Source organism: Ctenopharyngodon idella, chromosome 15 (genome assembly GCF_019924925.1).
Source record: "Ctenopharyngodon idella isolate HZGC_01 chromosome 15, HZGC01, whole genome shotgun sequence".
Lineage (NCBI taxonomy): Eukaryota > Metazoa > Chordata > Actinopteri > Cypriniformes > Xenocyprididae > Ctenopharyngodon > Ctenopharyngodon idella.
The window spans coordinates 31,370,828-31,396,828 of NC_067234.1; the positions used below are offsets into that span (position 1 = coordinate 31,370,828).

The 26,001-nt window shown below is 38.3% G+C and overlaps 4 protein-coding genes across 8 annotated transcripts in view; 1 reads left to right on the forward strand and 3 right to left on the reverse strand.

Annotated features, from left to right (window-relative positions):
* stx1a (syntaxin 1A (brain)) overlaps positions 1–6,744 on the reverse strand; it is a 42,882-nt gene extending 36,138 nt beyond the window's left edge. For all 5 annotated transcript variants that reach the window (XM_051861598.1, XM_051861599.1, XM_051861596.1 and 2 more), the window contains exon 1: positions 6,596–6,744. In XM_051861598.1, the coding sequence (XP_051717558.1) occupies positions 6,596–6,625 (30 nt within the window). In that variant the 5' untranslated portion in view covers positions 6,626–6,744. The remainder of the gene's footprint in view (positions 1–6,595) is intronic.
* A 4,516-nt stretch (positions 6,745–11,260) lies between these two features.
* bud23 (BUD23 rRNA methyltransferase and ribosome maturation factor) lies at positions 11,261–17,007 on the reverse strand. The gene is made up of 12 exons (XM_051861602.1): positions 16,799–17,007; positions 14,814–14,851; positions 14,382–14,477; positions 14,209–14,291; positions 13,966–14,062; positions 13,784–13,880; positions 13,657–13,707; positions 12,424–12,509; positions 12,269–12,314; positions 12,070–12,131; positions 11,854–11,943; positions 11,261–11,528 (listed from the first exon to the last, which is right to left on the reverse strand). Exons 1-12 carry the CDS (start codon positions 16,844–16,846, stop codon positions 11,474–11,476), a joined length of 849 nt encoding a protein of 282 aa, XP_051717562.1. The 5' UTR covers positions 16,847–17,007; the 3' UTR covers positions 11,261–11,473.
* Positions 17,008–18,589: 1,582 nt separating this feature from the next.
* Positions 18,590–20,033, reverse strand: snapc3 (small nuclear RNA activating complex, polypeptide 3). The gene has a single exon (XM_051861593.1). The coding sequence runs from the start codon at positions 19,878–19,880 to the stop codon at positions 18,732–18,734; it is 1,149 nt and encodes a 382-aa protein (XP_051717553.1). The 5' UTR covers positions 19,881–20,033; the 3' UTR covers positions 18,590–18,731.
* A 675-nt stretch (positions 20,034–20,708) lies between these two features.
* dnajc30b (DnaJ (Hsp40) homolog, subfamily C, member 30b) lies at positions 20,709–22,475 on the forward strand. The gene has a single exon (XM_051861603.1). It carries the CDS (start codon positions 20,864–20,866, stop codon positions 21,533–21,535), a length of 672 nt encoding a protein of 223 aa, XP_051717563.1. The 5' UTR covers positions 20,709–20,863; the 3' UTR covers positions 21,536–22,475.
* The last annotated feature ends 3,526 nt before the right edge of the window (positions 22,476–26,001 follow it).

A 26,001-nucleotide genomic window follows, 5' to 3' on the forward strand; every position in this document is an offset into this window, starting at 1 on the left:
ATGTATGTAGACATGTAAATTGCATATAAGGTCGTTTTTGCATTAACATCTGAATCTAATTATACAATTATGTTTCTACTCCAATTCGTAATCATGGCTGTCATAACTTGTTTTCAACTTGTGGGCGGGTTCTCTCGGCAGGCTCCCGGCACTCACAAAGAAATGGATAAGTACATAATCAAATTCATGAATATTATACCATTTTAACTTTGCTGAAAATACATACTGAGTTACTGAAACCATTTTTGTCATAGAATACACTTGTCTGTTCAAAATGAGTTTGAATGTTCTTGTTTCCTTTCATTTATTTTGAAGATCTGAGATGAATTGTCCATTGTTGCTTTCAGCTATAAAAGACACACAAAATGATATTCAAACTCACATTAGACACTTTTAACATGAAATAAAGCACATAAACATTACCTGAGATTATTATTGCCATACTTTTCTTACAGCCGCGACATCACAGAAAAATAGAAACCGTTTCTGAATAGGATCATTGTGTGTCACTGTCACGACTAGTTATGACAAAAACATGGAAAACATGGAAAAGATACCTTTAGGGCACAGTGTTAGCTTATAGTTTTGAGTAACAAATAAATAAAATTCTTGTTTTATATCTGTTATTCCCAATCAAGTTTAAATGTGAGATTTTAGAAACAAGATCTAAATTTAGCGGGATCCGTCTGGTCGGGAAGAAAATCATTCTAAGCGTATAGCAGGTGAGCACGGAGTGAATTTTAAGCGGGAGTGGGTGGGTGCGGAATAGAACCTTGCAGGAGCAGGGTGAAAAAAACAGTCCCGCGCAGACCTCTACCAACAAGGTTATCATAGCTGCACATGCCAAAATCTTCGGATGGTCTGCCACCTTAGATGCCAGTCCCAGACGTCTGGAGATGGCTTCCATGGATTCCTGTGTGGCTGCCATGATGGCTGAGGACTCTGGCGTGGTGGCACTGTTCCCCATCCACCACTTCCACAGAAAAATGCAGAGCTGCTCAACTGCAATGTTGATGTAAAAGTCCAGAGTCCAATTAGGATTCCACAGTGGCATGAGACGAGGCGAGTGGCTCAGATTTCCCCCATCGGCTAAATGAGCCAGCTCAATAAATTTGCACAAGTACTCCAATACAGCAAACATGAAATTGTCCAGCCATGACTTCCTGTTCCACAGGAGAATAAACATGAGGAAACACAAAGGCCAAATTCCCTTAATCATTCATCACAATGAGTAAAACCAAAGAATATAGTTCTGATGTGCAGCAAAAGATTGTTGAGCTTCACAAAAAAGAAAGTGGCTGTAATAAAATATCTAAAGCATTGAAAATCCCCATTTCCACCATCAGGGCAATAATTAAGAAGTTCCAATCAACTAAATATGTTACAAATCTGCCTGGAAGAGGACCTGAGTCTAAATCGTCCTAATGCACAGTACTCCAGCTGATGGACAGTCACTGAGTGGGGAGAATCTGTTTGAAACCCTGACAGGAATCCCCAAAACATCTATTCAATATAACATGTTGGTTGAACAACTGAACAGAACAAAGAGAGGAATTTAAATACACAGTGATGATTAACTAAAAGACGTTCTCTGCCATGTCAAAACGCGGATGGCTTTACACACTGTTCAAAGCTTACGTTAAAGATTGTTGCTTTATGAACAAAAATTTCACTGTATACCAATCTTTTTTATGGACCCTAAAATGTTGCATTCAGGACAAATGAGCTGCTCTGTGTCCAAACCCCTGGTCTTCATCACATAAAGGCAGTTACATGCAGTCCTTCAGACAAGCTGCTCCACTTCGCCGTGATTTTTGATTTCCTAATATTTCCTAATTTAGTAATATAGGCTTATTATTCACAAAACTAAGGCTAATGAGAGCAGGCTGATATTTCTGAACTTGGAAAACTTGGTGAAGGCTAAATAAACAATAATTCAACACAAACTGCATCTGCACAACAAGCTAGTTGAATGCTGCAATGTGACAAAACAACGATTAGACAATGTGATGATTACAGTCAAAGAAGTTGTCTTAATGCTATATCTACAAGATATAGATGTATGTTAACTAGAATGTAGTTTTGGTGTGCCACACACTCATTATACAACACCTTTGACAAGCAAGACAGCAGCAGCAGAAAAATGTCTAATGTTTTTAGAGGGTGAAGTGGGACGCTTAAAACAGCCTTCATCATCATTAACTAATACAACACCTGCTTCATTCCTGTTACATACGACAATACCAGTTATAGTCTGTAAAAGGGACGTGCACAATTTTATATATGGATTACACTTTTTTTCTGTTTCATTTTCATATTTAAATTAAATATAAAATTAAATTAAATCAAACTACCTTGCATTTTTATGTGGCTATTGCACAACAGAAATTACCCCCTAACACCATCTAGTGTTCAAGCTGTACACTTGTATTTCTTAAAGAGGACCTATAATGCCCCTTTCACAAGATGTAAGTTTGTCTGTGAAGTTTCAGCTCAAAATACCCCACAGATCATTTATTATAGCTTGTCAAATTTGCCCCTATTTGGGTGTAAGCAAAAACACGCCATTTTTTTGTGTGTCCCTCAAAAATGCAAATGAGCTGCTGCTCCTGGCCCCCTTTCCAGAAGAGGGCAGAGCTTTAACAGCTCGCGCTTTGGTTGCTCAACAACAACAAAGCTGGAGAATCTCACGCAGCCAAAATGAGGATTGTCAGTAACGGTGTTCAGCCTTACATTGTTCAAACCGGAGTCGACACTGATGGAGAGACTCAGGAAGAAGTTACAACTTTTAGAACGTAACTGGACATTTCTAAATGGTTAGTGGATAAATTTATGTAGTTGCTGTGGAGTTGATTCAACTCATCTACTAGCATGTGCCGTCATGTTAGTCTTTTGTGCAAATCCAGCGTATGACTGAATTGACTCTCGTTTGTGTAGCAGTCCGGCATAAAATGACGGCATGGCAACAACACTCTACTACAACAACTCTTCCTCTCCTCTAAAGCAGCCCAACATGGCCTCACCCCCTTTGTTGCGTGTTCTCGGGGGCGGGGTTTATGTAAATTTTAGGGTTAGTGATGTCACCAACCCAGAAAGAAGCTCATTGTAGTCCCTACCAGCCATTAGTTGTAGTCCTTAAACAGCGATTTCTGTAAAAGAAAATATCTCCCTTTGCAACAGCTGTTTCCTTTCTTGATTTTTTTTTTTTTTGTGTGTGTGTGTGGAATTAGACCTTGTATTCTTCTCGCTAATTCTCTTTTGGATTTTTGATCTTCACTCTGGTGCTCTGCCTGATCTGTTACAGAAGACTTCACTTCAACAGGATTCAGCAGAGTTAAATGAACCTCGAGTTACTATAGCTTATCAGACTGAAGTACTTAATGCACAGCTCCAAAATAATTCATGCCTAATGCAACACATGCAATCTCTATCCACTCCTTCCGTCTGGTAATCTTGCTCCATCCCTTAAAATGTTACTTTCAGAGAAGTCTGATGGTAGTCCAGATAGTCCTGCATGCAGGGCTTGACAATAAGCACTAGCTGATGGTCCAGGGACAGTGTGAAAGATGCCCAGGACAGCTGACAGAATAACTGTCACTTGTGTCACCACAAACGTTTATCATTTGCACATGTTTTTGAGGTCTTGCCAATTTAAACATTCAAGTGGTTTTAATTCATTCAAGCACAAGATGACGCGTTAGAGAACTCAATCTGTTACTCACGCAATGTGTGATAATTCAGATGTGAATGGGTGCGTTTCCCGAAGCCAACAATGGTCGCAAGTTCCGTCATTACCAACACAATTCAACGGAGCTTGCAACCATAGTTGGCTAACGATGCTTTTGGGAAACACACCCGTTTGGAATACAGACACTATGTACAACCCAGTCTCTCACACCCATGGTGTAATTTGGTGGAGGATTGGTCCCACTGCTGGCAGATCAACTTGCTACTTGTTTTCTCCCCAGTAGTTACACACTCAAAAGTTTCTACTTTTTCTTTGCAAAAATAGTACATATAGGGCTGTCGAGGAGAAGGAATTTCCCTTGCGGTGATTTTAAGTGGCTCAATATTGTGATATCTGATATAACCACCATTTATTTAAATTATTATTATTATTATTTTGCTACATAAAGGCACGAAGACAAAAAGGATTCAAAAACAAAACACACTTTATTAATCATCCAAACCCTCTGAATGAACACGCAGGAGAATAACGCGAACCACACAATGCATAAACAAGAACTGACCAAGAATAACTGAAACACAGGGCTATATAAACAGAGGTAGAACAACGGAGAGTAAACTAGACATAGGGGAATTAATACGTAAACAAGGACATAATCAATAACCAATGAAATCGAAACTAAACTGAGCAGGTAAACAGGAACTAAAGGAAACAGAACAGAATGTCAAAATAAAGGTCCACATAACAGAATAAACCTGAAAATAAGCTTGTTGGGCTATTGTTTGTACAACCCTTAGTTCCGCTCCTTGAATCTGACTGGACGAGAGGCTTTCTAAGACCTTTTTAACACATTCAAAAATGCTGATTCATTTATGAATTAAACAAGGTGTTAAAATCATTTTAACTTGAGCACCACTTTACAAGGCTTTCCTTTTTTTGACATGGCATGGATTTTTTTTTTTTTTTTTTTTCACAAATATATGCCAGCTTGAAGACGGATAGATGCAGGTAATTGTACACACTCTCTCTCTCACTCACTGTCTGTTTAGGCTTGTTTAGTGCAAATCTACAGAACCTCTGTACCAATCACAATGGTACACAGAGTCTTAAGTAAAATAGAGACAGCTGGTGGGAAAAATTATATTATTCACTTTTCTTATTATTAATTTAACATTCAATATACATGTATGAAATGTAAAACAAGAAGGGCATAGCCTTATGAAAAAATAAAACATGTGAACATTGCGATTGAGGCAGTTGCTTGCATCAGATTACTTTTCGATGTTACGAGTAAAGTAACGCATTAAAAGTAACATGCATTATGTAATCTGATTACTTTTTGATCTAACGAGTAAAGTAATACATTAAAAGTAACAAATTAAGTAATCAGTTTACTTTCTGATCAAACAAGAAATGCATTACAAGTAATGTGCATTATGTAATCAGATTACTTTTGCAACTGATGCAACTATGCCATCAAAACCCATGCATATGCAAGAAAATACTTTTTGAATTAGCTATCCAATGTAGTGACCTCTGTGCATGAAAGGGTTAAAGTCCGATGAGAGCTGACATTCTCAACACTGACACAGAAAAGAGGAAACATTGAGCCAAAACGACACAGTCAGAAGGCTTTTCAATCCACAAATCACCAACATTTACCATGATTTCCTGTAGTAACACTAACTGAAACCATGTAATTGTGGCAGAAATATGGGATATTCATATTGAATTTTATTATATTATTAATATAGACATTAAAGGAGCAATGTAATATAATTGCTGTATTTTTTTATAAAGCTATAGCAGTTATGTGCATTTGTATTTACACAAAAAATATCTTTAGGCTACTGTTTTTCATAACAAATACCATAGAAACCATATAGCCTAGTTACTCTTTACCATGGCAGTGAGGTGCAATGCGTGGTTTAAACTGTGGTTATCGTGATCCAAATACTATGGAAGACCAAATGTTACTCTATAAATTTTTACTCTTTAAAAATTAGGTTGTTACAATTTTTACAGATGCTGCTATTTTGTTAATGAACATGAATTTGCATCTGCATCCTGACTGTCAAATGTGCAGTTTTAAGAGAGAAACCATGTGAAATGTTAACCTGTTCTGATGATAAAACCACAACTAACGGTCTGGTCTCAACAACTTCCAACAAGTGTTCATTCATGTAATGTGTCATATATAACCGGATACTAGCAGAGGGCTGCTGTTTTGGACCTGAAGTGAACTACAGAACTAAAGCCAGTATGTCAATACATGAGACACAACAGGAATCACTCTCTAGTCCTCTGTTTGTTCAGTGATAGTGAGGGAAAGACTGGTTAATGTTTAATGCGCTCAACTCAGATCACTTCATTTATCATGTAAAGATCATGATGTAAAGTCACATCTGCTCAGTGAACTTGATTATTAAATCAGTTTTCAGCTCTGACTGCTGATGGCGTCATTCACAGTGATACAAATGAGCTTTAATTAGTACATTTGTACGTCATCTACAAGTACAAATAAACTTTTTATTTTAACATTAACATTACATTTCAGTCTCAAAGAATGTGGTAAGTACATCGTAAGACATCTCAGTTCTTCTCACCTGCAGACAAACTCACGAATAAACATTTTCTGCACTTGTGAATCATCTCTCTTTAGTTCACATCCATTCAGCTCAACGCCATAAAGGAACTTGTGTGAAAATATTTGTAATAAAACAAATATATGCTCATTCTCATATTTACAACGCCTTAATTACAACTATTGCACGACAAACATTAAACATCACTATCGATGAAATCGTCAAAAACGCACGTTCCCGTCAGTATGAACTGCGCGTCTGTCCATCACAGCATCAATATAAAGTTCAGTATGACTGAATAAACTCAACTCGATATACTTACATGTCTGAGCTCCTGCGTGCGGTCCTTCATGTTTCATTCAGCAAGTCAGTCTGAGGCGTTTATCGCTCGCTGAGATGAGTGTCATTTTTAAAGTTACATCCGTTCACAGTCTGGTGAAAAGAGGCGAGGCGCGCTCATTAACCCCTAGAGCGCGCTCACCTCACTACAGATTTGAATAACAATTAGGCAACATAAAGATCAAGGGATTACATACAAATACGCAACATAAACAACAATAAAAATTCTACAATTAACACACACGCTTTACAACATATTGAGAGTAGTTTCAATTAAATAACAACAACAACAACAACAACATAAATAAATAAATAAAGAGGCGAAAGAAAAAAGCAACTAAAGGGTGGCATTAGAATGGGATAAAAGCAAACAGAATATATTTACATTTGAGTTTGTACATGTTCAGTTTGTATTAATTGTAAAAATAATCCCGACACAAAAATCTTCATTTATTTTGATCACATGACTGCACGAGCCTTGCATATGAACTCATAGGTTTAGGACTAAGGCAAAAGCTTATGAAAACGGGTGTTTTCCTTGTGCCAGTGTCAGAGAGTCAATCAGTAAATCTAAGCAATTCTTGCTGCTCACGATTCTCAAGTAAAGCATTTGGACGTTGTCTGTGCTGTTATATCTGTTATTCTGACATTAATTAGGCGGCAATCTGAAACCATTTAGCAATTTCAAGATCATTTCGCATCTGGAAGAGGTGTATGCACGTTTTTTTTTTTTTTTTTGGTAGATAAGTGCTATTGGGTAACTTTAAAAAAAAAAAAAAAAGAATTAAATTAAAAGATTAAAGGGGATTTAAGGGAATAACAAAAAGAAGAACGGTAAAAGGTCTATTAATTAATTAATTTGAACTATTTACAAATATTGTTTCTCTCTCTCTCTCTCTCTCTCTCTCTCTATATATATATATATATATATATATATATACACACACTATATTGCCAAAAGTTTTGGGACGCCTGCCTTTACATGCACATGAACTTTAATGACATCCCATTCTTAATCTGTAGGGTTTAATATGGAGTTGGCCCACCCTTTGCAGCTATAACAGCCTCAACTCTTCTGGGAAGGCTTTCCACAAGGTTTAGGAGTGTGTTTATGGGAATTTTTGACCATTCTTTGTATTTGTGAGGTCAGGCAGTGATGTTGACGAGAAGGCCTGGCTCGCAGTCTCCGCTCTAATTCATCCCAAAGGTGTTCTATCGGGTTGAGGTCAGGACTCTGTGCAGGCCAGTCAAGTTCCTCCACACCAAACTCGCTCATCCATATCTTTATGGACCTTGCTTTGTACACTGGTGCGCAGTCATGTTGGAACAGGAAGGGGCCATCCCCAAACTGTTCCCACAAAGTTGGGAGCATGAAATTGGGCAAAATGTCTTGGTACGCTGAAGCATTAAGAGTTCCTTTCACTGGAACTAAGGGGCCAAGCCCAACCCCTGAAAAACAACTCCACACCATAATCCTTCCTCCACCAAACTTTATACTTGGCCCAATGCAGTCAGGCAAGTACCGTTCTCCTGGCAACCACCAAACCCAGACTCGTCCATCAGATTGCCAGACAGAGAAGCGTGATTCGTCACTCCAGAGAACATGTCTCCACTGCTCTAGAGTCCAGTGGTGGTGTGCTTTACACCACTGCATCTGACACTTTGCATTGCACTTGGTGATGTAAGGCTTGGATGCAGCTGCTCGACCATGGAAACCCATTCCATGAAGCTCTCTACGCACTGTTCTTGAGCTAATCTGACCCTGCACCGTGATTTTACATGGCCTACCACTTCATGGCTGAGTTGCTGTTGTTCTCATTTGCTTCCACTTTGTTATGATACCACTAACAGTTGACCGTGGAATATTTAGTAGTGAGGAAATTTCACGAATGGACTTATTGCACAGATGGCAACCTATCACTGTACCACGCTTGAATTCACTGAGCTCCTGAGAGTGACCCATTCTTTCACAAATGTTTGTAGAAGCAGTCTGCATGCCTAAGAGAGATCATACAAAATGCATGTTATTTTTTATTTAGTACTGTCCTAAGTAAGATATTTTACATAAAAATGTTTATAGTTGACAAGAAAAAAATAGCTGAATTTATTAAAATAACCCAGTTCAAAAGTATGTGAACCCTTGATTCTTAATACAGTGTGTCATTACCTGGATGATCTATGACGTTTTTTTTGTTTTGTGATGGTTGTTCATGAGTCCCTTGTTTGTTCTGAGCAGTTAAACTGAGCTCTGTTCTTCAGAAAAATCCTCCAGGTCCTGCAGATTCTTCAGTTTTCAAGGATTTTTTGCATATTTGAACCCTTTCCAGCAGTGACTGTATGATTTTGAGATCCATCTTTTCATACTGAGGACAACTGAGGGACTCAAACACAACTATTTAAAAAAGTTCAAACATTCACTGAAGCTCCAGAAGGAAACACGATGCATTAAGAGCTGGGGGTGAAAACTTCAGTTCAGTTTAACTGCTCAGGACAAACAAAGGATTCATGAACAACCATCACAAAACAAAACAAAACAAAAAAAAAAACAGTTGTAGATCATCCAGGTAATCTACACATTATTAGGAATCAAGGGTTTACATACTTTTGAACAGGGTTATTTTAATAAATGCAGCTATTTTTTTTCCCTTGTCTTATGGATTATATGTAAACATTGTTTATGTAAAATATTTTACTCAGGACAATAGTAAATGAAAATTAACATGCATTTTGTATGATCCCTCTTATTTTGTTAAAATTATTCACGTTTTCACAGATTCTGCATATATATACATTATATATATATATATATATATATATATATATATATATATATATATATATATATATATATATATAAAAATACTCTTATTTGTATCTCTAATATGTAAAAAACGTAAAATGTCTCGTCACATTTAGTTATGAATTATATTAATCATATATTAATCAAATAATAGCATGTTTTCAATTCAAAATGGCGAAATTTCATAAAAAAGTTTGCATCACTGGATATTACTGTCGGTTGCTGAATATTTCAATCATAAGTAAATATTTGACAGTCGTCAAATATTAAAGTGGACCTATAATGGCCCTTTCGCAAGATGTAATATAAGTCTCTGGTGTCTCCAGAATGTGTCTGTGAAGTTTCAGCTCAAAACACCCCACAGATCATTTATTATAGCTTGTCAAATTTGCCCCTATTTGGGTGTGCTCAAAAACACACCGCTTTTGTGTGTGTCCCTTTAAATGCAAATGAGCTGCTGCTCCCGGCCCCCTTTCCAGAAGAGGGCGGAGCTTTAACAGCTCACGCTTCGGTTGCTCAACAACAACAAAGCTGGAGAATCTCACGCAGCCAAAATGACGATTGTCAGTAACAGTGTTCAGCCTTACATTGTTCAAACCGGAGTCGACACTGATGGAGAATGAAACTGGTCGTTTCTAAATGGTTAGTGGATAAATTTATGTAGTTGCTGTGGAGTTGATTCAACTCATCGACTAGCATGTGCCGTCATGTTAGTCTTTTGTGCAAATTCAGCGTTGAATTGACCCTCGTTTGTGAAGCAGTCCAGCGTAAAATGACGGCATGGCAACAACACTCTACTACAAAAATTCCTCCTCTTCTCTACAGCAGCCCAACATGGCCTCAACCCCTTTGTTGTGTGTTCTCGGGGCGTAAATTTGTACATTTTAGGGTTAGTGATGTCACCAACCCAGGAAGAAGCTTGTTGTAGTCCCTACCAGCCATTTGTTGTAGTCCTTAAAAAGTGATTTTTGTAAAAGAAAATATCTCCCTTTTCATTGAACTTTGAGCATCGTAACTCAAAGTAACGTGCAGATGTTGTTTATGCTCAAACAGTAACATTACACACTAACTAAAGTTAAAAAAGTCAAATCATAATCAATCACCCCTTTAAATGTTTAGCTACTTACTCTACACACACCTCTTCACTGCTAAAATGAAAGAGTCGCATTGGAATTCACACTTGTCTTCTGTGAACAGTAAGCCTCGCCTTCTTTGACTTGATTGGCCAGCTCACTCATTCTAGTCTCAGCCTCAGACGTCACACCCACGGACCGTTGTCTGAACGTCTGATGCATATGGTACACTTAACTGGAAACACTTCAGGATTTTCGAAGTCATCATCTGGTTGGTTGAATTCTACAGGATGTAGACGTGTGTGTCGCTTTCTTCAAATGCCGTGACGCCAGACCCCCTCGTGGAAGAGGAAAGCAGCTGTGTTCACAACTGTGACAATGAGCGCTTACCAGGATCAACTAAACGCTGGATTCTCAAAAGTATGTGAAGTTCACGGCTTCATGTTCTTGATTGAATCATTTATTAGATGAACGCTGGACTGTTATTGTAAGAATATCGACTTTACATTTTCACGCCTCTAAACATGATGCAGAACAAAACAAACTGATTGGTTGCATGACATGTCAGTCAAATGTCCTCTTGGGCGGTCCTTGGCCAATGAAAGCTGTGACAGAGTGCATTATGTAGTACAGCAGAGCATCATTAAAATAACAAATACTGGGGGGGGGACAATTTGTCCATTTTTAATTATTGGAGGGGACTTGTCCCCCTCAGTGTCTATGGTCGTTACAGCCCTGCTTTACATGCACACTTAAGAAGGAATCAACAACTGAGAAGATGAAATCTGGTTTATTAAAGCTTCTGTAAATTCAGACATAAATTCCTATAAGACAAGGAGTCCATAAATTATCTCCACAAGGCTTCTGTATCATTTTGTAATATATAGTCCTGGTTCTGGCTTCTGATTGGCCAGTACAGATCAGAGCGTGTGACTGACGGTCTGCTGTCTGCTGTCTATGTAGATGCTCATATGAAGCCGTTGAGGGGTCAGAAGTGAGGTCTCCTATGACGACCCGTGTACTTTGTGTCGGCCCTCACGTCCCTGAGAGAAGAAACACACAACACAGCTGAACATCCACAATAGATCAGATGAGTAGCAACCGCTAAAATTTCTAAAACTTAATTCTCATCTAGTGCCTTCATTTTCTTAAAGGATTCCCAGTGTCTCAGTCTTTCATTAAAGACCAGTTTCCAAATCTGTAATGACTCATCTGTCACATGAATAAACAGGCCCTGTCCATTGAAGATGAGAGCCCGTATATTCAGTGTGATGGTGAAAGTAGTCGATCACTACAGTAACAAAAGGTTCATATCGCACACAGCTGAAACAGTGAAACGTATTTAAAATAACAACGGCGGAAACATACTTCCCCTGCCGGCGCCGTCTTTCCTTCTTTTCCATGATCCAGTCCTTACTCTTCTTCACAGACTTTCCTTTCATGTTTTTGAAACGGGACCTTTCATGAGAAAGAGCACAAAACCAATTAAAGACGGAAAAGTTTTTGGGATAGAAGAAGAAAGCATTTGAGAACCACTGTTATTTGACTGCAATATAGCCTTCTGAATCATCATGTGTGGTTTACCTCTGTGCTGTAAACTGAGCCTGATTTGATACGCCTCTGTCAGTCGCCTCTGAATCTAAACCCTGGAAAACAGAAACAAGCTCATGAACACGCTGTATATGTGTGTGTGAGAGAGAGAGAGAGAGAGAGAGAGAGAGAGAGAGAGAGAGAGAGAGAGAGAGAGAGAGAGAGAGAGTATTTATACTGAAGCTGTACACACCTTGGGTAAAACACCTGATACACCAGCAAACAAACACAGGAAAAATCTACGGACAAAAAGATTTGCAGTGTCACTCAATATGATACACTAGACACATTCCCATTAAATATGTTTTTGGATCGACAATGATGAAAATGTCAAGCAGAAGGAGTTACTTTTTGGCTTTGCTGCTGTTGGGATAGTCCACAACCAAACCACCTGTGAAACCGGCTTTCATGGCCTGAGCCGTTATCAGCTCCAGCTGAGCGAAAAACCACAGAACAAACCCAATCAAACCCATCTGATGAGTGTTTCAGCAATGTCATCACAAAATACCAGGACTTGAACGTATATGAACTATATTAAAGGATTAGTTCACTTTCAAATGAAAATTAGCCCAAGCTTTACTCCCCCTCAAGCCATCCTAGGTGTATATGACTTTCTTCTTTCTGATAATCGGAGAAATATTAATAAATATCCTGATGCATCTGAGCTTTATAATGGCAGTGATAGGGTTCAATGAGTATGAGCTGAAGAAAGTGCATCCACCCATCATAAATATGTGCTCCACATGGCTCCGGGGGGTTAATAAAGGCCTTCTGAAGCGAAGCGATGCATTTGTGTAAAAAAATCTATATATTTAAACAAGTTATGAAGTCAAATATCTAGCTTCCGCCAGAACACCTTCCATATTCAATGTAAAAAAAAAGTGTAATTGACGTGATGCCAGTTTACACTTTCTTTGTAACTTGTATACGGAAGGCAGTCTAGAGGAAGCTCGAAATTTAACTTCATAACTTGTTTAAATATGGAAATTTTTTTTACACAAATGCATCGCTTCGCTTCAGAAGGCCTTTATTAACCCCCCGGAGCTGTGTGGAGCACATATTTATGATGGATGGAGACACTTTCTTCAGCTTCATATTCATTGATCCCGTTCACTGCCATTATAAAGCTCGGATGCGTCAGGATATTTATTAATATTTCGCAGATTGTGTTCATCAGAAAGAAGAAAGTAATATACACCTAGGATGGCTTGAGGGTGAGTAAAGCTTGGGCTAATTTTCATTTCAAAGTTAACTAATCCTTTAATTTCTATAAAGCATACAATGACAAATTTAAGAAAGAAAAACAAAAATGACAAGACCTTTTACTTAGGAGACAAACAGCAAAACTACAGAAAATATGAAAAAGAAATGATTTCCACTAGGTTTGTTTTTCAGAGCAGAAAAAAGAAAGGGGTGAAAAAGAAAAGATGGCAAAATGTTACAGGCCAGAGCAGAATAAAAGATAATGATTGTTTAATTGTTTGCCTGAACTCAACTAAGCTGCTGAAACAGTCCAGATCTGTGTTTAATCACTGTAAATGCAGCATGTTTTGTGCAATGAGAAAAAGCAGAGATCCCGACCTGCTCGGAGTTTTCAGGGTAAATCTGGAAAACAGCGCGTGCTCCTCTCGCCTACAACAACAACAACAACATCATCATCATCTGTCAGTCAGTTCCTGCTGATGAAATCCCAGCTGATGTAACTCACCAGTGCCGAGTACAGCGTGCTGAAGAAGCGGTACAGTCTCTTCGGAGGGCTGTGTGTCTTCTTATCTGCGTTACACAGCCACTGCAGCGCTGAAATACTGACAGCAACAGGACAAACACACTTGACATGTGACTCCAAACAACCTGCTTTCTGCTCTCACACAACTCTTCATGAGCTCATACCTTATACAGCCGTCGAACATGCCTGGTCTGAAGGGCATTCCCTGACCCATGTCTCCCAGCACCAGATCTCCCTCCACCTCCCGCCGCAAGGCAACATCTGCACAGAAGCACATGATCTATCTACGGTAACACTGTCACACATTGATTCAGGCATAAGATGTTCCTTTACTTTAAATCTGATGCTCTAAGTGAGTCAAACTCGTGCTGGTCAACAGTGTGTGTGTGTGTGGAGTATATATTCACCCAGCATGGCTGTGCTGATGTCCACACCAACCCAGTAGTGACCGACCTCAGATAAATAATCTCCACTGAGTCCAGAGCCGCAGCTGACGGATTCAAGCAGGATAAACCAGGTGAACATGGCTTTATCAAACCAACAGTGTAACACGTTCATGAAGTAACAGAGCAGCATTTACCCCACATCCAGCAGGTAACAGGGCTGATCGTCCGGCAGACTGAGCAGCTCCACGGCTCGCTCCGACATCTGTGTCTGGATCTCTATCATCCGAGAGCTGCAGAGCAGACAAACAGATAGTCAGAAAGAGAGAGACACAGACAGACGGATGGACAGACGGACATACAGGTAGACGGACACACACACAGAAAGAGAGACAGACAGATGTTAACCCTCCATCCATATCACTGACCGACTGTGTCTGGAGAGCTACGGCCAGTCCTGATCACTTACATACATCGTGTTATTAACAAACCTAAGTAATTAATTTGTGCTAGTATTAAATGTTAAATATGGACACAAAAATAAAATGTATTAGGCACAAAAAAATCATTATTATTGTGGTTAATGTCAATGTACTGCAGACAGTCAAATAATCAGCGTTTCTACTTACTTCTGGGAGTATTTCTTAGCCTCTTCTTCATTGTAGAACTGTAAATGTGAAAACATCAATAAGCATTTGCATATACGATACACAACAGCACATACAGTACAGCCAAACACACGATTAACTTGTGATCAAAAAACTTAATTTTCTTTCAGTATGCCTTTATTTATGATTGGTTGTTATTAATCTACTAATGTGTTGTTTTGTAAAATCTGATCAGCCAGCCAGCTCATTCTCAGACACACAGGCTCGTTGATCTAGTGCCGTTTTTGGTTATGACGCACAGAATAAGGGTTTAAGGGTTAAGTGTCATGCATTGATTGATCCTCAGCCGACTGAATCCCTTCAAGATCAAGGGGCCAGTTATTCAAAAAGTTTAATCTGGATCAGAATGATCTGGATTTGGAAATCCCATGTTCTGCTATCCAGGATCAGGTAATCCATTTTACTTTTGTGCTGGTTTTTCAAAACAAAATTGGATTGGATCACCCTGATCCAGATACACACTGTTTCAGATTACCAAATCTGGATTACTAGTGCTCTACGGAGCCCCTAAAGGGACATTATGATAGAAGGAATATGAGATGGGGAAAAAAACAATATTTCAATGTTTTTGCATTCTCTCAGAAGAGTTCAGCGTAGCGTTCACCCGAGAAACTTTGCGTTCGCTGGCACAGAACTTTTGACTGGTTCATCTCTCATGGTTGTGCCAGTGCAGTTTACAAACTGTGATAAAAAACACTTTGAATCAAATATAATATTTTTGTTTGATATTTACAGCTGTTTGGGGATTATTTTATGGCACCAAAATCAGTACAGTAGGTTACCAAAAGGCTAAATATGTAGCCTAATGTCTACTTCTAATTTATTACTTCAACAGTTAAATTAATCAAGAGCAAGATAAAAAATGTGTGTGTGTTTATATATTACATGATACATTTTTTTTTAATTTTTTGACCAGTTTTAAAGTTTTATTACATTTTTGTTCGTGAAATCCACCCTTCTGATGGGATCAGAATAATCCAGATTTTTTGGATCAAAGGTATCCCAATCTTACTAAAAACTTTTGAATAACACAAACTGATGATTTTATCCCGATCAAAACCAAGATTGGATTTTGTGATCTAATCTGATTTCAGAATCCTTTTTTCCTTTTGAACAACCCATTTTCATGATTTGATCCAATCCGATAGCCGCAATCCGATCAGATGACTTTTGAACAACTGACCCCAGGTGAAAAAAAAAAAAAAATCTAAAATAGGATTAGATCTTTTCTGAGATAAAAGTTCTCATATTCTTTCTATCATCATGTCCCTTTAGGGGCTCCGTAGAGCACTAGTAATCCAGATTTGGTGATCCAATCCAGTTTTGCTTTGAAAAACCAGCACAAAAGTAAGATGGATTACCTGATCCTGGATAGCAAAACATGGGATTTCCAAATCCAGATCATTCTGATCCAGATTTTTACCTTTATAGTGGTCTTTTTTTACACCTTATGTTATGAAAAAAAAATTCTTTTGAGTGAAATTTTTGTATGCTGTATGTATGCATCTTTTTGTCAAATTCCTACATTTAATAGAATAATAAGACACTGTCTGTTACCAAATAAATTAGATCACTATCAACAAGAAAAAATCCCTTGATTTATTCTGCAAAATTGTTTACTGAATGCCAAGAACAATTAAAAACTGCCTAATTAAAAACCCAAACTGCATCCTGTTCTTTACAGTTTGTGATTCAGCAGTTATTTGATTATTATGATCAATTATTGGAACATTTAGCAATTAAACTCATGGAGAAGACACTCCAGAACAGAACACAGAAATGACTGAAATATGTGCAGCGTTTCACCTCAATCTACAGCAGATGGCGGATAATAACTCATAAATAGTGTTTATTTGTTGTGTCAGTGTTGTTGACCCGTCGCTCTTCTGTTTTGTATGTTGTGTACATGTTCAATCATCGCACACTAGAAGAGTAAGTTCACTCACCACCTCCGGAGGTGCCATATGCTCGGGTCTACGGCAACTTGAAGACATGATGATACTAAGAAAATAAACCTACAACTAGTTACTACAGATCACAACACTACTGTAACAACACATGGGAGTCAAGCGTGTGGCCAGCGCCGATGACATCATCTCCAGGCGACACGCGCTACGATTCCTGCAGGCGGCGCTGAGTGGCTCAGAAAGATCAATCCTCCAATCCTCCCTGCCATTCTGCAGAACTGAGTCAGAGTTGGAAAATCTTGAAAAAAAAAAAAAAGTGTATTTTTTTCCACAAATTTTGTATGTATGCAAACTGTATAATATCCAAAGTACACATTTCTAGTAATTGTGTAGTTAAATCTCATATTGTATCTTCAGACAGTTTTGGAATATTTTTCCTCTCCCCAAATTTGTCACTACTGAAATAATAAATTTATTATATCATTTATTATTTAATTATAAATAATAAATAATTTAATAAGAAGGGTTAGATTGACCTATTAAGATTTTGTTTACATCTACCTTGTAAATATATTTTTTGCTATTTAAAAAAATAAGTTTTTACAGGTAATCAATAACAATTTTAACAATATTTAAAATAAAATTTATGACATTTGTTGTATTTTGAATCCAATCTTTCTTTGTAAAAGGCATAAAGTTTACCATACTGATTTCAAAGTTAAGGATTTATTAGTTTAAATATACATTGAACCAAACACTATAATAACATCTTTGCTGATAATTCAATAAACTTTATTTTTGACAAAACATCCCATGTTTCAGTAGTGACTGCACATTTTCAGTAGTGACAGTAATTCTGTAGTGACATCACATTACACAATTTTGTTTATTATCCCCAAATAAATGATTGTGTTCACTTTTATCACTACCAAATCAAAGATGACGTTTCGGTAGTGACAATTTTCGATACTTTTGAGCCTAGCTCAAAGATGCTAATCAGCACATGGTTAGCTAACACAGTTCTGAATAGTTGTACACAGAAAAAAAAAACAAAATTTTATCAAATAACACCCAAAAAAACTGATGTTTCGGTAGTGACAATTTTAGATACTTTTGAGCCTAGCTCAAAGATGCTAATCAGCACATGGTTAGTTCTGAACAGTTGTACACACATAAAAACTAAATTTTATAGAATAATACCCAAAAAATTTGCTTAATTGCATAAAAAAGGTGTTTGGTAGTGACATTCCTTAAAGTTACACACAGATTTTCAGAGTTTTAAACACATTTAACTCAAAATGATGGACCTATCTACTGTGAAAGAGAGGCTATGAGAGGAATATTTCCTGATCAAAAATGTAGAAGTGTGGTTAAAATCAGTCTCAGACAATGGACTCAAACATACTGTTTCGGTAGTGACATGAAAATGAGGGACACAAAAATCAAAAACATTTTTAAAAACAACAATTGCAAAAAATATTTCAACATCATTTTCACTAATAAAAATGTAGGGGTTAGGGTTCAGGACAGCCTCCTCACAATTGAAAGTACCCAATAAATGATGATTTTATATATATTAAGCTTACTGATATTTTAAATACTATTGTGGGATTCAATAAATAGAAGGATCTTAGTAAACATCTAAAATCTGAATACTTAAATGCTTTTTAAGTGTGTTTTTTGGTTGTGGGACAGCAGTTTGCAATAATTCTGTAGAATGGCCCATATACTAGTCTAGAGAATATAATCTTTTAATTGTAAGGAATGTTTTTTTTTTTTTTTAATTTAAAAATATTTATTGTGGCAGCTACTGATTCGCAGCATACAAAATACTTTTTGAAACCAAATTTTATTTAGAAAAAAAAATGTCAATACATTTACAAACAATATAATTAGCTATAAACCACTTAAAGAACACTTAATTACTGTATAGTCAAAATACTGTGTAGTAGAAGATACATTCGCTTTGGGATCAATTAAATGTGCCTGGATCAACATAGGCATAGGCCAGGAAATCTCCTAGCTTGTTCCCTTTATCGTCATAGTGAAACATCCGGAAGCACTGGTCACAGAACAGGCAGGGGTCCGTCGGGGCCAGAGCATCACTGGTTGTTATCCACCTGCTGATGTAGAGATGACACACAGAACACTTCCGGGTCACGACCCTGTGCTTGTGAGTGATGAGCGGGTAGAGCTTCATGTCTAAACAGTCGTCCTGATGGACCAGTCTGATGTCAGTGAGGATTACAACATGCTCACAATCGCCCTGGTGAGTGTAGAAATACGGAAACCCAACCTTCATCTTCAGGTCATAGAAAGACGTGTCCTCCATCTTAGCTGTCTGGAAGTGTGGGAAGTCTCTGGTCCGGGCCCATTCCTGTGTGGTCACGCTGATGTCTTGGCATTCTGGGAAGCGTGTGTCATTAAAGAACGTTCCGTTGAAGAAGAAGAAAGCAGACTTGTAATGATCCTTGCTGATGAACTGAGGCACCATGTCTGGGGTGTTGCTGAACTCTCCAAACACCTGCAGGTCACTGACGCAGCAGATGGCATCTCTGAGATCAGTCAGCCTCTGAGAGCCCAACACATGCACGGTCTGAAACGCCCTCACACGCTTAAAGCGCTGAAACAGAACGGGGTACATGATATTGAAGGTCAAGACGATTTCCCCCTCAGGGATCAGGTCTCTGGGGTTTTCAGGCTTCTTACCCACAGATATCATCTCCATTTCATTGGCATAGATCTCATGTCTGTCAAGAGTGTCTCTGGTCAGAGTTTCTTTATAATCTTGTCTTCTCTTGCGTAGTTTCAGTGTGGCTAGATGAGGATCTGATGGCAAACTGTCTGGGTCTTCATGTCCACTTTTCAGAGAATCAACACTGCAGATGTTTTTGAGTTCCTCCAGTGTCTTTGGGTCAATGCCCATCTCTTCAATGAACTCCACATCCTCGATCTCTGGGGCCGTGTCACCGTATGAATACACCTCTGGATTTAACACATCCAGCCATAAATCTCTGAATGTGCCGATATGAAACTCGTTCGAGTTTACGTTAACGAATTCATACGCAGGCACGTTTTCGTGTTGCTTTTCTTCGTGCATCAAAACGCTTCCTTCCGCCATAATGAGCTATGAATCGATCGACATCGCCAAGTTACTATCTTCTTCTATGTATTTTAAGGATTGGTATCTGATAAACAAATGGATAGCTTACGCGCCAGCCTCAACGAAGTGAAAGAATAAAAACAATATCTAGTAATCACAGTCGAGTGTGATTTGTCCAATCTGAATAGCGGTGAGAAAAGTAACGGATGTGACGTGACCGCAGCGTCTGCATGCTACTTCACTTCAGATGCGTTATTGACAACGATTTACGTAGAAATATTGACAATGACAAACTGTACACTGAAATTAAAGCGTTAAAATGGGAGAATTGTTATTTAGGAATGTAATTTAGAAAAATTAGAAACGACCAAGCACCGCCCATTTTATAATTTTATCTACTGTTAAAGCTGCTGTCCGTAACTTTTTTGTGTTTAAACTTTACACAAATTATATAATGAGCGAGTACATAATTAATCACTTTTCCAAACCGTGTTTTTTGTCTTATCCATAATCACTACGGTACACCTATAATAAGTGTTTATATTCGGACTATTTTCCGTACCATTGCGGAGTAGCACAGTATCTGTGTGACTCGTCATAGACATAAACAGAGAGAAGTAGCTCCGGCTACAATGTTCTTCCGCAAGACGCATGCAGTTCTGTTTATCAACCGCTAGAGCGCCAAAAGTTTTGCAGCTTTAACTGCCATTCTAGCCGTTCCCATGAGTGGATTGTGTCATTTAAAATTAATTTTGAGTTGACAAATATTTTACAAAGGAATTCACGTGTTGAATGCTTTAATTTTAAATACATAAAAGAATATAAATACTCAGGAGATCGTTTGAATACGATCTTGCCGCACGCAAACCAGCAGGTGGCGGTAATGTATCTAAAAGTTGAATGCAAACCGCCATTAAAAATCAAGAAGAACCTCTTTGGCCAATAGTACGCCGTTTCCTGTGTTTTCTGTCTCTGACTGGTTGATATCACTGTTTTGCCGGATGAAAGGTCTGGCCATGGCGGAGGTCAACGGCTGTATCAGGAGTGGAGCACATAAACTCTGTGCTTTTAAAACGCTACGGACGCATTGTCATTTTCACCCGCTGCGTCTGTACAGCTTCAGGGCAGCCGGTGATTCCTCCGCTCCGCTCTACCGCAGCCGAACTGCCTATTACGATATCCTGAAAGTTTCCCCGAACGCCACGCAAGCCCAGATCAAGAGCGCCTATTATAAACAGTCGTTCCTGCACCACCCGGACCGGAACCGCAGCCGCAGCGAGGAGGCGGCGCGGAGCTTCGCGCTCGTCTCTGAAGCCTACAGTGTGCTCGGCAGCAGCGGCCTCAGGAGGAAGTACGACCGCGGGATACTCAACCAGACGGACGTGCAGAACGCCGGGAAACCGTCTTCCTCAGACGCGTCAAACCAACGGCCTCGACGCGCCCCGAACGCGTCAAAGAGCGGCGGCAACGGCAACTTTGACTTCGATGCGTTTTATCAGGCGCATTACGGCGAGCAGCTGCAGAGAGAGAAGCAGATGAGACACAGACGAGAAGAGCTCCAGCGGCTGCAGGAGGAGAACTTCCGGAAGTGGAAGCAGGGGAAAATGACTGAAGTGACGGTCGCGTTTCTGCTGGTTTGTGGAGGCGTCATTCTCATGAGCTTGAGGTCCTGAATGAATGTTTTTAAGAAGAAACGAGATGTCATTGACTGACTGCACATGGTTCACATCTGGATCTGAACTCTTTTAACAGTTAACAAGGTTCTGTTTGTTTTCTGTCATATATTTAGGTTATTTATTTTCAGGAATGGAATTAATATTCACATTTCCTGTGAATGTGCGATTTAGTCTAAAAAGGTAAAAATAAGAATAATAAACCACAATCCACTGTTTATCCACTGTCCCCCTCCCTCTTGCAGCAACTCTTCTCTTCTCTGATGAGATCCACCAATAGCTAACCACAACCATCCAAACAATTCCCCACAGACAAATCAAGCCCCGCCCTATATTTGTTCTTGTTCCAGAAGCGTTTCACTCAAATATGATATCCCACAATCCTGTGTGTTCGTTTCCGTGTCATTTATTTGCAGTCATAGCATATTCTCCTGAAGCTAATGTCTGTGTTAACTGTAGAATTGCTGCTGGTTTGCCATGTTCAACAGAGGAAGACACTCGTCATTTATTTTTTCCCACATGTGTATGTCTGCAGCTACAGATGTGTATTCATCTGTTTCAGTCGCGTGATTTCCGCTCATCCCTCATATTTATGATGAAAGTAATGGCAGTGAATACAAAAACACATGAACAGGAACAAATGTTGATCATTGGAGTTGATCCATAGCAGGTCCCAGAAGTCAGCACAGATCCTACCAAATCGAACACTGGCAGACACTTATTAAAGAATGTGTGGTGATACGGCCACGACCAGGGCTTGATATTAACACCTACCAAATGTAACGCAGTCACTCCTTCTAGCCACTTTGATGGATTGAATTTTATATATAATATATACATTTTTCAACTGTGGTCTTTTAAAAAGGCATCTGAATTAAACTAAGTGCAATGTAGTGTTGTCAAAAATATAAATTTTTCAATACATATCGATACTAAAATATCTGAAACGCTTCCAATACTCTTTTTCCTCAGAATAGACACACGAAACTAGCTGCTCTTTCTCTCTCTCTCATCTCTCAGACAGCGAGTCGTCACACAAACCCTCCTCCCCTCACTCACTTGGATGAATATTGTTGGTGTTACAGGGATTGAATTTCGGTGTGGGATTGCACGTATTGTGCATCATTTTACTCATTCCCGCAGAATTTGTTCTCACACCCAAAGTGCGCCTCATAAAGCTGCCTCTCAGTCCTAAATTCCGTACCTTATTTCGCTGCTTATTGCGCTTAAACAGTCAAAAACACAAAATAATGTGAAAATGCTGGACTTGGCAAGTATTCACATAAACATAATCAGTTCTGTTTTAAAGGGATAGTTCACCCAAAAATCCCATGATTTACTCGCCCTCAAGCCATCCTAGGTGTCTATGACTATCTTCTTTCAGACGAACACAATCAGAGTTATGTTCAAAAATATTCTTGCTCTTCCAAGCTTTATAATGGTAGTGAAAGGGGGCGTGTTTTGAAGCCCAAAAAAGTGCATCCATCCATCATAAAAATAATCCATACGACTCCAGGGGGTTAATAAAGGCCTTCTGAAGTGAAGCGATGGGTTTTTGTGAGAAAAATATCCATATTTAAAACTTTTATAAAGTATAATAATTACTGACAGACAGCCGTACGCATCGATTTGCGGCGGACAGTGACCTCTGACCTGACACGTGACCCCTGGAGCTGTATGGATTACTTTTATGATGGAAGAATACATTTATTTTGGGCTTCAAAACATGCCCCCCTTTCACTGCCATTATAAAGCCAGGATATTTTTTAAAATAACTCAGACTATGTTAATCTGAAAGAAAATATACACCTAGGATGGCTTGAGGGTGAGTAAATCATGGGATGATTTTCATTTTTGGGTGAACAATCTCTTTAAGTGAACGTAAACAGTTGAGAAAGAAAACGCATATGTAACAGTATAATGGATCCGTGCGTCAGGTCTTAAAGTGACAGCAGCCTAAGAAACCTGCTGCCAAATTATGAGCAGGCTTGGGAGGGTTACTTTAAAAATGTATTCTGTTACAGTTACAAATTACTTCATAAAAGAAAAAATTCAATAACGTAATCCAAGTACCACAATATGAAAGTAATGTAATCTGATTACTTCTGGATTACTTCAAGGTCACATATATATATATATATATGTATATATGTGTATATATATAAGAAAGAAAGAGAATTTTGGGGGGATCAACTTTACTATAAATAAATTGCATTTTTAAATTTAATTTTAATTATTTCTTCTCAATTTCTGCAAGTTTTTTAAATAGTTACAGGTTCCATACTTTTGAATGGGTCTCAACAATAAAAAATATTTTACAAATCTGATAAATTATCTATTGCAATATTATTATCATTGTTGTTGTTTAGAGCTTAAAAATATAAAAGTGACATCAGATCAAACCCAAACTGAACAAGCTGAATAGGTTACTTTTAAAACCTATTAAAACTGAGCAATTATGTCTCATTTCCACAACTTGGGAATACACAGCCCTGAATATATATATATATATATATATATATATATATATATATGTATGTGTGTGTGTGTGTAAAGGGCTATTCAGACATCTAGTGGCTACAGTATGGTATTACAGATTATCTTTTAGTTCTTAAATAAAGAAAGTGTTTTCGTAGCTGGAAGGCAGAGTTTGTACTGTACAACCATGTTGTTTGCATTTTCTTCTTTGAAAACAAAATAGCAGCGAAATTTCCATGAATTGAAAGCGTTTTCCCCCGCGGGCAGCATCGTTTCAACCAGCAGCAGTGATTCAATCTGCGTCTGAGGAGATGTGTTATTTGCTATAGACGGGTGTTATTTGCGCATGCACCAGCGGGTGGCTCACGTGAGTCATCACTGGCAACAGAACCACATGAAATACTGTATAATCAAGCAGCGCTTAATATGTGTTATTATGGCAAAATAATTATTTATTTGATGATTTATAAATGAAACGATTGTAATCCTGATAGTATCCCCCCATTTTTCAAAATGTAACTGTAATCTGATTACTACGTTTTTTGACTTAACTGTAACGAATTACAGTTACTGATTTATCCTGATTACGTAACGCCGTTACATGTATTCCGTTACTCCCCAACCCTGATTATGAGGTAATAATAATATCTATATGGAAGTTTTTTCCCATGGTATTGATGTCAAAATTGTGGCTAGTAACTTTGAAAAACCTCTAGCCACAGTGACTGTGAGCAAAAACGTTAATGTCAAGCCCTGAACACGACCCTAAGCAGAGTGAAAGCACACTTCAGGTGAAACGGACAGGTTTATATCAAACCTTTAAATATAAAAAGTTAACTTAAAATTACATTTGATTATAAGGCTCCTCTACATTATACTTCGTATTATTTTCAGTATAGACATGAGCTGTATTATTCAGCATACTTGTTGCTGATTTTCATTTAAAATATATAGTATAGTGTATATATTGATAGTTTTTCCATGGGTCTGTGGGTTGAGTAGGAAACAGTTCTCCTTCACTGAAGACTTTCATCACAGAACATCTCTCCTCATTCTCCAGACTGAAAACCTCTGTGTGTGTGTCTCGTCAGTCACTTTATTCACAGAAATATAAAGTTTAATGTGAAGGTCATCACTTCGTACAAAAGCTCAGAATGATCAAACCTCATTCCACTACTAGCATAAAGACTTTATATAAAAACAAAACTCAGCAGTAGACAACAAATAGTGACTAAATAAAACAACAAGGGAAAATGTATGCGAACTACAGTACAGTAATCATTTTCAGTTATTAAAATGATGGTGATGATGATGAAGGTGATTGGCACATGTACCAGCCTGTAAATGTTGAATAAGACACCACATACTCTCTCCCCAAATGTGTGTGATTCAAGAACTCATAAATGTTAAATATGGTTATATCAGCAGGGAAAAGTGCACTGTGTGGAACATGAACACTCCTTTCTGATCAACGGCTTTATTCCAGTGAACACAAACTGTAACGCTACACTACAGAAACACATCTCAGAGCACAAAGCGGCTCTATGAAGCGATGCTTTCCTGAGGCTGGAGTGAAGAAGCTGATGGGGTCCGGCTCGCTCTTCAGTGGACACACAGTCTCTGTCCTCAGAGAAATGAAGTGGGTAATCTACCTCAAGAGAACAAGTCCATAAAACTACATCCATTCTACTTCATCTAAATAAAACATGTTAAAACGCTGAAGTTGACTGTGGTGATTTAGAGGTCACTCAAGGATCCACATAGTTCACATCTGTGCCGCAAACAAGAAGTATTTTTCTATGTCTGTTAGTGTCAAAAAAATGAAGTTGTGGACAAAAAGTACAATAAACGTCATCTTTTGGACCACTCTAGTAAAATCCTTTTGAGATTTAAAAATTAAACAAGGTACCATCTGTTTCACAGGAACTGTGAAGTTTGAAAAGGCAGATATCAGCAAACCGGACAGCAGGAAGTGGTGATTGTTGGGC